General features: G+C 39.6%; 1 protein-coding gene and 1 pseudogene across 1 annotated transcript in view; one reads left to right on the top strand and one right to left on the bottom strand.

Annotated features, from left to right (window-relative positions):
* Positions 1-14,459, top strand: part of NARS2 (asparaginyl-tRNA synthetase 2, mitochondrial) — a 126,724-nt gene that overhangs the window by 99,046 nt on the left and 13,219 nt on the right. Inside the window, exons 10-11 of the mRNA XM_033118848.1 lie at positions 5,649-5,715; positions 7,133-7,270. Of these exons, the coding sequence (XP_032974739.1) occupies positions 5,649-5,715; positions 7,133-7,270 (205 nt within the window). The remainder of the gene's footprint in view (positions 1-5,648; positions 5,716-7,132; positions 7,271-14,459) is intronic.
* LOC117030351 (40S ribosomal protein S2-like) lies at positions 9,256-10,076 on the bottom strand (annotated as a pseudogene).

Below are 14,459 nucleotides of genomic sequence, written 5' to 3'. Positions count from 1 at the left end.
TGGATATACCAGAGGTGCCCAAAAAATGTATGCACATTTTAAGAGATGTTATCTATGTATTACTTTTCAAAGTTGAATTGAATTACGTAACAATGTGTAGTATGACTTTCGCTCAAAAGATGGCGTTAACCAAGTGAATGCTAGCGTCATTCATTGTATTACAATTGTAATAGTTTTTTTCCTTTCTTAAAATGTGTATATGTATTTTTGGCACGCTCTATTTTAAAGAAAGAACAAACAGGATTTGCTGAGAGTGAGAAAGAGCGAAAAGAAGAGTCCAGGGTTGACTTCAGTGCTTTAGTTTTATACAACTATAAAAATTGAGTTGCTGTATATATATATACACAATGGAATACTACTCGGCGGTAAGAAAAGATGAAATAGTGCTATTTGCAACAACATGGATGGATCTTGAGAGTATGATGCTAAGCAAAATAAGTCAGACAGAAAAAGCAGAGAACCATATGATTTCACTGATATGGGGTATATAAACCTAAAACAACAAAAGAACAAGACAAACAAATGAGAAACAAAAACTCATAGACACAGATAATAGTTTAGTGGTTACCAGAGGGTAAGGGGGGTGGGGGTGGGAGATGAGGGTAAAGGGGATCAAATATATGGTGATGGAAGGAGAACTGCCTCTGGGTGGTGAACACACAAGGGGGTTTATAGATGATGTAATACAGAATTGTACAACTGAAATCTATGTAATTTTACTAACAATTGTCACCCCAGTAAACTTAAAAAAAAGAAAATTGAGTTGCCACCAGCTGAGATTGGGAGAGTCATAAGAGTAGCAAGGGGGTTGGGAGGAGAGGGGCATGCTATCAAGGTCATCATCATCAGGTATCATGTTACGATCCAGAAGCTTTTCAGACATCTAGTTGTAGATGTTGGGTAGGCAGTTTGAGTGTACAGATCGGGAATTCACGGGAGAGTTCTGGACACAAGCATATTGATAAAAGTAGTCAATAGGTAGATAAGGAAAGAAGTAATTTGGGCATCCCAAGGAATCTGTGCTGGTGACAGAAAACCAGGGAGAAGATCTTAAGAGAATTTATGTAGCTCCTATCTTATGAATTAGATCTTAGATGGGGGGGAAAATAGCTACCATTTATTGAATGTTTCCCATGTGCCAGACAGTGATAAACTTTACATATATTAGTGATTCATTTTATCTTCACAACAACTCTGTAAGTAGTTATTGTTGCCATTTTATAGATGAAGAATCAACTCAAAGAGATTAGCTGAGTAAAAGGTAAAATGGGGATTCCGATTCATATTCATCTGATTTCAAAGCTCAGACTTTCAACCACTATACTTTATGTATTTGAAAGGGCACTGGAATTAATGCGAGAGTAGTTGTAGCTCCCCCACTGTCCTTAAGACTCTTATATATCGCTTAACTATAGTGCTTTGGAGTCCATGTCTGTAAAATACTGAGGTTGGGAAATGGCCTGGTGGGCTGTGCCATATCAGTCATTGCCATCACCATCTTCCATGTCACACAGCACAAATCATAGTTGAGGTTTACATTTATATGTGTGGTTATTTGTTTAGTGTCTGTCACCTCCATGTGGTTAGAGACTTGTTTCTTTTGCTTACTATTATACTCCTATTGCTTAGCACAGTGCCTCTAACAGGAACTCAGAAAATATTTATTGAATAACTGAGTGATTGAATAAATGACATTTGAGTAACCATGAGAGTAAGGATCTCCTTTACACTAGGTTGTCCCCCTGAGGTTTCCTATTAACTCATATCACCATTTACATTAGACACTGAGTGTAATGATCTGTGATTCAGAGGACCTGGATTCTCATCCTGGCTCTACCACTTATTAGCTATTAATGAATGAATTAATATTTTTCAACAAGTATTTATTGACTACCTGCTGTGAGTTAGGCACTGTGCTAGTCATTGAGGATTCGGAAGTGAAAATCAGCATGGATTGGTCCTGTTATGGAATTTAAAATCTAGAGAAAAAGATGAATCATTCAGTATTTGCATGAATAATTACAACTGTGAACCTGATTAATAGTAAATCTTTAACCTTTCTGAACTTCAGTTTTCTCGTCTATAAAATGGTAACTTGTCTGTCTTATATTGTTGAAAGGATCAAATTACCGTACTGCTTAAGCAGCACGTCAGATGAGATAACCTGGAAACACTGCTGCTACAAAACATATGAAAAAGCTAGTTAAAATATTATGAAATCCTTTTAAATGCATTGTTGAGTTCACTAAAAAGTAAGAGAAGTTCTAGGAGTTAGAAATGAAAAGGGAACTGAACACCAGAGAGGCATACGTAGATGACATGATGCTGAGTGTTTTCAAGGAGGAGGGTACAGGAGATGGAGAGGGGTTTGCTAGTCTTTGAAAGCAGAGTTTTTTGACAGTCACGAGAGGACGAGAGTCGACCTAAGCATGATGTATTAGAATCGAGATATTCCGCAAAATACACACTCGTGCGTGCGCGCACACGATACCATATGACTTGTAGTGTTTTGAATAAATAGATTTCAGTGTATTCTTGACTAGTGATAATTGTTTTACATAAAATATTATTTAAAGGATTTGTGTAGTCATTGAATTTAGCCTTTATCAAGCAGAAATAGAATTCAATTATTTTACAGTTCCTGTTTAGTATTAAAGTTTTTAAAATACAGAGTACTTACCTTTTTATTTGCTCTTCATTTATCTGTGTGAATTTGAGGCAAAGAATTCTAATACTGATCTCTGGCATAGCTAACAGCTTCAGAATAATTTTCTTTCATCAACAATAAAAAATTTGAAATATGAATGTATTCAGTTTAATACTGTATCGTGCAATTTTACAATGTCTTCTCCTTTCCTCAAAGCACTTTGGAAATAGTTTCTAGTAAAGAGAAGAAATATTATTCTCTTTACGTATCAAGAAAAATTAGCAGTTGATGAAAGCCATTAAGGATATCCAGTTTCAGGACTGTAATTTGAACTGGAAAGCTGTGCCTTAACTTAAGGTGTAAGCGGTGTAGGGAAGAAGATCCAGAATAACAAGAGATGTTTAGACATGGGAGCCGTTTTTTCTTAATATACCAGTAACATAATCAATGGCACAAAATCCTTGTGCTTTCCATTTTGATTGCTCTTATATTTCTCAGTATAATGAGTAGATCGTATCAAGTAATGATGGAATAGAACAATAGACTGTCTAAGCAGAAAAGAATATAGTCCAATTGCCTTATTTTTCAAGTGCAAACACTTAATTTTTTAATGTTTATGTAGCACATTACAAAAATTTATAAAATGCTTCCATTAAGGTGAAGTGATTTACGTAGCTAGTAAGTGGTAGTAGAGTCAGATGGAGAATCACGAGCCCATTATCTTTTGTTTTGATTGAACATACGAAACTCCAGGCCGTTTAGGCATTATGTCAGCAGTTAAAAACTTAGACCCTGGAGTCAGCACATCAGCGTTCACTACTTACATGAGTGATTTTGGCAAGGTAACTGGTCCTCTTCCAGCTTCAGTTTCCCTTCTGTAAAATGCTCATTTAAAAAGTACTTCTACTATCAACACTGCCACCATTCTTGCCTTAGAAATTACCTGTTATTTAATACTGAATTTTAATTTGAATAGAATTTTCGGGGGCTTTATTTTGTACCATAAGACACAGTTAGTTATTACAAGACCAGTGCTCTAGCCCCTGAGCTATGGAGCCTACCATCCAGTTAGTTATTACAGATGTAAACTTCATTGTTGCCTCAGAGAATAAGTTTGTTAGGTAAATTAATTTTTGAGCTCAAAGTTCTTCAGAAAGTTTGTAGATTTTTGTTTTTAATCATCAAAAATACTGTTGCAGAAGACCTAGGGAAACTGACATTTTCATGTGTTATTGGTGGACATAAATTGGTATAATCCTATAAAAGAGGAATAATATCTTTCAAAATATATAAAAACTGCAAATGCAATACCCTTTCATCCAACAATTCCATTTTTTCATGTGCAAAATTAGTATGTAAGAATCATTTATAACAGCATAAAATAGGTGTATGTAGTCATGATTTATAATAGCAAAAGATTGGAAGCAGCTGAAATATCTATCCATCAATAGATGACTGGTTAAACTAAGTAGGATATATTCAGAAAAAGCAATATTATGTAATAATTCAAAAAAAAATGAAGCTTTTCATATACTGATAAGGAAAGATCTGCGATGTATATTATTGAATAAAAAATGATGTGAAAGAGTGTGTATCATATGCTATGGCTGCCATCTATTAAAAAGGGGAAGATTGCATATTAATATTAGCTTATGGATGAATAAAAACCCTCTGGAAGGATACACGATTGTGTGTGAGGGGAGAAACTAACTAGGTAGCTATGGGATAGGGATGTAAGACAGATGTATGCTCTTTTATACATCTTGATTTTTAAAAACTGTATGCATATATTTACATATTCAAACAGTTAAAATAAATGCTTGGGTTGGCTTGCTTTAGGCATGAGCGTTTCTTACTGAGGTAACCAATGACATTTTTCCTAAATAGTCTTAAACAATGCTTAGATATATTAAAAAGCCCTTACCATGGTCTAAAAGAGTTCATAGGACCTGACCTGCAACTACCTTTCCTAGCTAATTTCCTGGCATTCTTCCCGTTGTCAGTATAGTATGGTCACGTTGACCTTTTTGTTCCTTGAATGATCCAAACTCAGGCCTCACTTCAGTCCTTTGTACTCGCTGTTCCTTTTGCCTGGAATATTTCCCACAGATATTTATGTGGCTCAGTTCCTTATTTCATGCAGGTTTCTGTTCAGATGTCACCAGTTCAGTTAGGCTTTTCTTGACCATCTTATCTAAAATAGCACTTCAAATATTCTGTCTTCTTACCTTGCTTTGTTTTTCTTCAGAGCACTGTTAGCTGTCTAGCGTTATATTATTTGTTTGTTTCTCTTTCTCTCTTTATTTTATTTAAAATCAATTTCTTTGTGAAATTTTGTATTTAATATTTGTCTCCTACTCTGGGAACTTCATGAAGAAAGGGATCCTATTTTTCTTACCACTGTTATCTCTCTCTCTCTCTCTCTCTCCTCTCTCTCTCTCTCTCTCTCTCTCTGTCTCTCTCTCACACATACACACACACACATACACACACACACACACACAGAGGAATATCGGCTTCATGAAGGCAGGAGCTTTATTTTTATTTACTGTATCTCCAGTGCCTGGAATAATGCCTAGCCCCTAGTAGGTGCTCAATCTATATTTGTTGGATGAATGAATGAATCATGACTTCAAGGTCCCGAGAGCCCACATGATTCATCAGTGGACACGTACATGATATCAGAAGCAAGTCTCCTTCAAGTTGCTCTTCCAGCCTCAACACTTTGCACCTTTTGTTACAGCAGAGGCATATAATGAATTCAGAGAAAATTTTTGCTTAAGGGACTAGCTCCTCTGTGTACACTGCAGGTAGGTCAGGAGTGGGGTTATTAAATGGCCACGTCTCTTCATGCTGATAGGACTCTCACAGGATTAGATCAACCTTAATCCCTGATGACTCAATCATTTCATACTCATTTATGATCTTGAAGACTGTATAGGAATAGGCCTTTTCTAGTTTTCAAGTGACCTTTCTCTGCTTTTACCCTCTTTCTCCCCAGCATTTCTTACACTGAAGCAATGGAGATCCTCAAGCAGGCATCCCAGAACTTCACCTTCACCCCAGAGGTAATATTTATGTGTGTGTGGGTGTTTGTGTAAAAATGTTTCCCTCTTGTCCGTATCTTATTATTTAAAGCAATCTTATTTCTCTTACTAGCAGTGTGCAGGACTTGTTCCTCTGCACATTTCCTTTTTTTGATGTTTACTCAACCTTGTTAAAATATTTAGAGTAAAAATGATCTTGAAGAAGAATCGTATCATTTGGAATAGCACTGACTAAAGCATTATAAAGTTTCCCAAATTTAAGATGAAAATCCTGAAAAAGAATGGTAATCATAGACGATTAGTGTAGAAATCAACTAGCTCAGCGTTTCCCAAAGTGTATTCTGAGTGATGTTAGCGATGACAGACAAAAGAGGTTCTGGGATCAAGTCCGTTTAGGCAACACGTTTAACAGGTTTCTTTTTCTGTTGAACTTCATACAGCCTTCTAATTTGTGATCCACTATGGAAAACACTGAATTGTTTGTTTTGTTTTGTTTTTGTAAGAACTCCTTTATTTCTTTGGCAAGGAGATCGGTCCTGAGAGGCCACATGATTCATAGTGGGCATGTACATAATGTCAGAAGCAAGTCTCCTTATTCCTATGCCAGTGCTTTCCTATAATTAAAGACATTGCCAGACAAGTGGGCATAATAAGATAATGTTCAGAATATGATACCTTTGTCTTCAAACTATTCCTTGCACCAGTCCCATCCCCAGTGAAGTCTGATCATCTTATAATTGTTCCCTGTGCTTGTTATATTTATAATCAATTTCTTTGTGTAATTTTGTATTTAATATTTGTCTCCTACTCTGGGAACTTCATGAAGTCAGGGATTCTATTTTTCTTACCACTATATCCAATACCTGGCACAATACCTGAGATTTAATAGGCGCATTAGTATTTGCTGAATAAATAGATGAACTGTGTTATTAAATATTCATCAAAGAGCATCTGATATATCAGTTAACTCTTTTATTTTAAAAAAAAATTACTGAGAAACTCCATCTAGCCAAAGATAGACTCAATATTGGAAATATTATCTTTCATCATTTAATTTCCTGAGACTTAGGAACAGTAACTGTGGAAGAAGCTCTAGGCAATATTAATAAAATCTATGATCTCGAAGTCAGTTTTTATCCACTGTGGAAAGTACGTTTTGTTTTCCTGCAGGTGCTGTTCATCTGCTGAGTACTGCTCTCTGCGACGGGGGCAGAAAGCACAGTGTTTATCTACGAACTTCAGCTTTCATCTTTCCAGGCCTTTGGATGTTCTTGTTAACATAGCCCTCTCTCTAGTGATCTGTGTAACCTCAGCAGACAGCTCCACACATCACTGAGCCTCGGGGCAGGAGCCGTTGGGAGTGACACAGGTTATTTTCAGGTCCTGCATTGTATGTTTCAGCTCTGGCTTCTTTGATCATTTCTTTTTCTCACTACAGTGGGGTGATGACCTTCATACTGAACATGAGAAGTACCTGGTGAAGCACTGCGGCAACATACCAGTCTTTGTTATTAATTATCCATTAGCACTCAAGCCTTTCTACATGAGGGATAATGAAGATGGCCCTCAGCACACAGTAAGAAAAGAAACTAAATAAGCGGGGGGTTAGTCATCTCATAGTTTGGGTTTTTCCCTTGGTTTAATTTCATGTATCCTTTGGAATAATTTCTTAAATTCATCACTCTACACCTTCTAAAATGATAAAGTTTCTTAAAGGCACCTCTAAAAACGTGTTCCCAAAGTAGATCCCAATGTTCTATAAACATACTCCCTCATTTCTATGGCAAAGGTGTCCTTAGTTTAGCAGGTGCAACTGGAGGTATGTATTGTTTTGTTTTTTAAATAACTGAAAGGAAATAGCCTAGAGCACAGTTTCGTGATGCCTGGTCTACTCTCAAGTTGAATACTGGTTAGGGAACTACAGAGATGGGGGAATATACTGGCAAGAGGATAGCAATGGCACGAACAGGCACGGGAAGAGCTAGCTTGGCAGAGCAGGAGGTGGAGTACTTTGGTTCGGCTATCAAATAGAAATAGTGTGTGGAGGGCTCTGGGGGGACGGGGACCCAAAAAGTCTGGGCCAATTCTCCTGTCAGTTCTCCTTTGATGGTCTCTTCTCCGTCTGCTCTATTTAGCCTTTCTTATCCTCTGTTCTTTTATCACCCTTAACTTTAGCTGCTTTTTTCCTTCTGGTTTCCTTTTTCCTTTTCTTTTTTTTTTTTTTGTTTGTTTTTTGTCTCTTCTCTCCTTAACAAAATTTCAGTTGTATGAAATAAGAATATATTTAACTCCAAATATTTATTGAATAATTATGTACTTAATGTTATTAATTGTAAAAGTCTATGATACAAACATTATGTTTGTCTCAAAAAAGGTCCAAAAACTAAACTTTGCTGTTTGGTGCTTGTTACTTGTCTTTAGAAAAGTACCAGGAGGAAAATGTAGATCAGGGCCCTCCTATAAATAAAATGTCCCCCTCTGAAGTATACAGAGTTATATCTCTTTGAATGCATTTCCTGTTTTGTGGTATTACTAAAACAGTGGTAGCCACTGATTAGTAGACGCCTATGAGGCAAGCACTACCATCCCATCTCTACGTCCTGAAACAACCTTGCCAAGATACTTGCTGTTTCTCCCATTTTACAGGTGAAAAACTGGGGTGAAAAGAGACCCTTTGCATTTCCCAAGGCTACATAGGTAGTAAGTGACAGAGTTAGCATTCAAACCTGATTGCCTCTGGCTCTGAAGTCTGTGTTCTTTTCCACTCTCTATCACTGCCTCAAAATCACAAATACACAGTGACATTTTAGCCATTGATTTTACTCATCCTCACCTTTCACACAGCATTATCCAAATCCAGTGAGCAACACAATTGATTTACGATTCTTATTTTTCTTTTCCCTACCAATCCTCTAGTATAATTGATTTTGAGAAATGAATTGGCCAACAGGTTGGCAGCAAAAAATAAGTGAGACTGGGGCATAGGATTCATTACTGAATCCTAAATAATTCAGTATTCAGCCTACATCTCAAGACAGAGGACTATGTCTGTATCTCTTGGCTTTTTAAATTACTCCACCCCATTTCATTCCCACCTCCCCGCTCCCCACACACCTTGTATTCTTCTCGTGTAATTTCTGTAGTTTGAGCACTTCGCATTCATTCAGTTTCACACTTTTTAAATACTCCATGTGAGGCTTTCCTTTTCTGTAAAAAATTTCCTGGTTTACACGTTCACTATGAGCCTTCCTTTTCTGGATTTCTATAACATTTAAAGAATTAGTAAAACTGGTAGCCTTGGCCAACCAGTCTTCTTGAAGTCTCTGTATAAGTTTTGCTTTCTCAAACAAAACTCTTACCTTACTCAGGGTGGTGAATGAATTTTCTATACCTACCATGGCACCTGCCGCTCATCCCTCATTCCCTCCAATGTGACTTCCATCTTTATCAGACCACTGAAGTCACTCTCTTACGGTCAGTAATACTTGTTATTTTATTAAATCCAACAGACTTTTTTTTTTTTTAAACAGGCTTGATTCACTTTATTTTTCTTGTGCAAAATTATGTGGTGGCCACAGCTGGAGCCTGGGTCCTCTGCACAGAAACTCTGGCATGGGTCTTTACAAGATGGTCAGTAAATTCCTGATAGGGAGACTTGGTGAACACGGTCTCTTTCCAGAGGCCCAGGGTGAGATAGGTATAGGTCTTAGAGATGGCATCAAAGGTGGCCTGGGCGAAGTTGCCCAGGGTGGCAGTGCAGCCCCTGGCTGAGGTGTAGCCGTCATCATTGGGGCCATCAGCAGCAGCTTCTTGGGCACAGGAGCTGAGACAGTGCCCGTGCCCCTGGCGGGGGAGGGGGAATGAGACGCCCCAGCATAGAGCCACGGCGGCCGGTCACCTTTCAGTAGACAGTGGGGCTTGCCGATCTTGTTCGCCCAGTAGCCATCACACAGGGACGATGGAGAGCTTGGCCAGGATGATGGCCTCGCGGAGGGCAGTGGCTACTTAACACCCAAAGCCACGTGTCCCTTGTAGTCCCCGATGGCGACAAATACCTTACACCGGGGCCTCTGGCCAGCACGGGTACCGGCATTATCTTCAAAACCTCGTCCTTGAGGGACGCCTCCAGGAAAAAAAAAAATCAATGATCTCAGATTCCTTGATGGGCAGGGAGAAGAGATAGATCTCCTCCAGGGACGTGATCTTCCTGTCCTTGAGCAGGCTGCCCCGCGTGGTGAGGGGGATCCACTCCTGGTGCTCAGCCTGGCCTCCACGAGCTCCGCAGCCCCGGCCCAGCCATGAGCTTGAGCACGACCTCGGCCCCAGACGCCGCGGCCTCCCATTCCAGGTTCTCCGGGGCCCTGCTGCAGTGCTGGTGTCATCTCCCGTTTGGTGTTATGTGGGAGTCCACCCACGTAACACCTCTGAGTCTTTGTTTTACTTCACCTCTCAGCATTATTCAGCACTATTCATTACTTTCTTATTATTAAAATTTCCTCCTCCCTTGGCTTCTGTGACATCTCCCAGTTTTCCTCCTTACTCAGTCCATTATTCTTTCTCAGTTTCCTATACAAGTTCTTCCTCTTCTACTAACCCATTAGATGTTGGAATTTCTCCAGGCTCCGTCCTAGGTCTTCTTTTCTCTTCCCATGTGATTTCATCTCTACCCACATTTTTCTGTTTGTTTTCCAGACGCCGCAGAGATGTATATCTCTAATCCAGACTTCTCTAAGCGCTGGACTCATCTCACTGCCATTTCCGTATCCCAAGGGCATCTCTAACTTAACATATCCAAAACTGACCCCAGGAATTATTTCTCCTCTTCTCCCCCCCCCTCCCACCAAATTTAATCTTTCAGTATTCTCTGTTCATCTAATTGTACAAGCCAGGTAACTGAGCCATTTTGGAAATCTTTGTTTCTCTTACTTACTATATGCAAGTTGTTACTAAGCTCTGTCATTGTTTTTCTTCTAAATATATCTCACATCCATCCACTTCTCTTCATTTCCACTTCTACGTTTTTTACATTAAGATGCCATCATCTCTTGCCTGGATTACTTAAGTAACAAAGTAATGGGCCTTTCTGTGTCTGTTTTTTCCTACTCTGGATCAGTAACCCCCATTTTAGCATGAGCTTGTAGAAAATGTAAATCTCATCTGTTATCTGTCTTCTTAAAGCCACTCAGTGGCCTCCCACTGCTGTTAAGCTAAAAGTTAAAATCCTTCGTGTGGCCTGCAAGCCCAGTGCAATCTGGCAGCTGCTGTCTTTCTTGCCTGATGTGCCGTGGTGTTCCCCTTGGCGCTATCTGCTGTGTCCACACCGCCCTTCTTCCATGTCTTCAGAAATGCAGTGCTTTCTCTCACCACAGGACCCTTTGTAAATAGTGTTCCCTCAATCTAACAGTCTTCTTCCATAAGTAATTTTAATTATTCTCCAGATCTCCACTCAGTCATCATTTCCCCAGAGAATCTTCCTTGATCCTCCAGACTGAATCAGACCCTGTCAGACACTACAGTGGTGCCAGGTTAAATTTCAGACCCAGAGCTACTGATTCTTACTCCATCATAATCCTTAACACAGTTGTAATTTTACGTGTATTTGTATGACTTTTTAGTTCATGACTCTTTCTTCTATGCCAAAGGACTTAAAAAACCCCTTTTCACTCATCGATGTGTCTCTAGTCCCCAGTATAATGTCTGGGGCATAGCAGTCTCCTCGTATCTATTTGGTGATGGATAGGTGATTGGATGGACAGGTGAATCCAGCCCAACCCAATTTTAGACAAAGAGTGGACAAGTAGTGAGTGAGTGACTTGATTTGTTAAGGACATTTCTGGGAAGCTAGAGCTGCTTTTACTGTAAAATTTTTGACTAATAACAACATGGCTTAAAGGAAAGTCCAGTGGCTTTAGAGTCAGACATTCTTGAGTTCAAGCCCCAGGTCTGTGTGTTATAAACTGTGTGATCTTAGATAAACCATCTCATTTCTTTGAGTCTTAGTTTTCCAATCTGTAAAAATAAGATGATATAATATTTTCATCACCTTGAAAATGATGTGAGGATTAAATTAGATAATATATGAAAAATACACAGCACAGTGTTTGAGGTGGTAGGTAGTTAACAAGTGTGAAGCCCTCTCTCCTTCTAAATTTTGATAAAATCTTTACTGTGATAAAGCACAATAATGTTAAAATGTGTGTGTGTGTGTGTTACCACATCATAACATGCTCTTACATAGGATTCCGTAAAAGGCATTTCTCTCATAGACTGCAGTCACAAACATTTCTTACCTTTAAAAGTACCAGGAGGCCTTCATTAAAACGTCTCTCAGCTGTGTCTCACAACTTGAAACCTAAAAGCATCATAATGGGACTTCAGTGTACTCATATAATTTATGCAGTGCTGTAGCATATAGCTTCTCAGAGCTAAATTACTAAAATATAATTTATTTAAACTATATACATTAGACATAGATTATACCACTGATTCATTAGCAACCTAGATTTCTTTTCAACCCACTTGTATGAAGTGCCTGCTTCCACCCCTGCTGTTTTTCAGTGGTGAATGAACAGGCTTTTGGCCAGATAACTAAATTCTGTGTTTCTTTTTGTAGAACTATAATAGCAGTTGTTGGTAGGGTTGTAAGAGTTTCTGTAATGGGTATGATGCAATCTAAAAAAATTACAACAGGTGTGTTTCACAGGTGCTTTCTCTAGGGAATCCAAAAAGAAGGGTAGGGAAATGTTTAACCTACATTTATAACGTTTGGCCAGAGGTAATAAATAGTAAAATGGTATCTTTTTACAGTTACAGTTTCTTTTTCTTTCTTTCTTCCCCCACCCCCTCCAACACACACACAGACACACACAAATATGCACTATGTTATAATGATAACTACACTGAACTAAGAAGTTAGCAGTGCTGGCTTTGAAATTCAGCTCTCTTCTTTGTTAGCTGTATGACCTTAGGCAACTTTCTCCAATCTCTGAGCCTCAATTTGTCTCTCTATACCCTGTTTCCCTGAAAATAAGACCTAGCCAGACCATCAGCTCTAAGGGCTCTTTTGGAGCAAAAATTAATATGACCCAGTCTTACTTTACTATAAGACCAGGTTTTATCTAACATAATATAAGACTGGGTCTTATATTAATTTTTGTTTCAAAAGATGCATTGGAGCTGATGGTCCTGCTAGATCTTATTTTTGGGGAAACATGGTAAAATCAGAGAATTGGATTAGATGATCTCCAAGGTACTAACCAGCTCTGAGAGTCTCTGATTTCAGGTAGCCTACGGTTTTCCTTCTTTGGATATATATAAGAACAATGTATTACCAAATGTTATGCGGGAGACCCTGCTCGCTGCACCATGTGTCATGCGAGGCGGCCTGCTGGGTCTCTGGTCCCGCTCCCCACATAAGAACGTAGGATATGGATAGGCCAAAAAGGAACAGCTAAGAACGCAGGATATGGCTAGGCCAAAAAGGAACACCCATGGAGCCATAGGTAGGGGAGTCATACCACTATAGTCTCACTGGAGGCTGGAGTCACACGACCTGCAACCTGCTGTCCGCTTCTCTGCCTGCCAACCAACCGACTCACTGACTGGACTGGAGACTCGACTCGACTCCCAACTCTCCAACCAGCGCAGCCGTGGCAGTTATAGCTGTGGCTAAGTGGCTGTCAGCTGTGGCCGGTTAGCCAATTAGCCACTGATATAACTGTCGCGGCTGTGCTGGTTGGAGAGTTGGGAGTAGAGTCCAGTCAATGAGTCGGTCGGTTGGCAGGCAGAGAAGCGGACAGCAGGTTGCAGGTCGTGTGACTCCAGCCTCTAGTAAGACTATAGTGGTATGACTCCCCTACCTATGGCTCCGTGGGTGTTCCTTTTTGGCCTAGCCATATCCTGCGTTCTTATGTGGGGAGCGGGACCAGAGACCCCCGCAGGCCGCCTCGCATGACACCAAATATGTTTGATGATTTGAAGGGAACAGATCATGGACCTACGTAAAAATGAATCCAAGCAAACATGCAAAATGTCATATGCCCCTGAGTTTGGGTCCCTGAGTAAGTCCCCCAAAAAACAGGTGGCAAATATTTAGCTAGGCAAATGGCTTCACAGAGGAGAATATCCACTCATTCCAACCATGTGTGATTAGGAAAAAGTCACTGCGCAGCAGTTCTTAATGAGATGCCCAAATCACCAGATATTCTCATTTTAAAAATTATATCAATTATATTAAGTATTACTTAGCAAATCATAAAAATGTAAGCATTAGTGGGCATTCAATAAAGTACATATTGTGAAGTCAGCTTGGAAGGAAGAATACTCACCCAAGGGATATCCAATGAATTTCCCTGGGCTGGGGCTAATTAGCTGATCTACATCAAATAGTAATAGTGATAAATAGTAATTTAAACCAATAGTGATAAAAGAAAGTGCCAGTTTTTCCCATATCTAATGACCATCCTGGGATATTTATGTCAAAATTGAAAGTATGCATTTTAGTCTATCTGAAATGCTGTAGTGCAGGGGATCCTGCCATGTGTCATGCGGGGTGTCGTGCGGGGCGGCCTGCGGGGTGTCAGGCGGGGTATTCTGCCGACTACGCCAAGTGTCGTGCGGGGTGTCAGGCGGGGTCTCTGGTCCCGCTCCCCACACAAGAACGCAGGACATGGCTAGGCCAAAAAGGAACACCCACGGAGCCATAGGTAGGGAAGTCATACCACTATGGTCTCGCTGGGTTTACACAACGTGCGACCTGCTGTCTG

The sequence above is a fragment of the Rhinolophus ferrumequinum genome, chromosome 11, assembly GCF_004115265.2.
Source record: "Rhinolophus ferrumequinum isolate MPI-CBG mRhiFer1 chromosome 11, mRhiFer1_v1.p, whole genome shotgun sequence".
NCBI lineage: Eukaryota > Metazoa > Chordata > Mammalia > Chiroptera > Rhinolophidae > Rhinolophus > Rhinolophus ferrumequinum.
The sequence above is the reverse complement of the archived record's forward strand: the minus strand, read 5'-3'. Positions and strand labels throughout refer to the sequence as shown.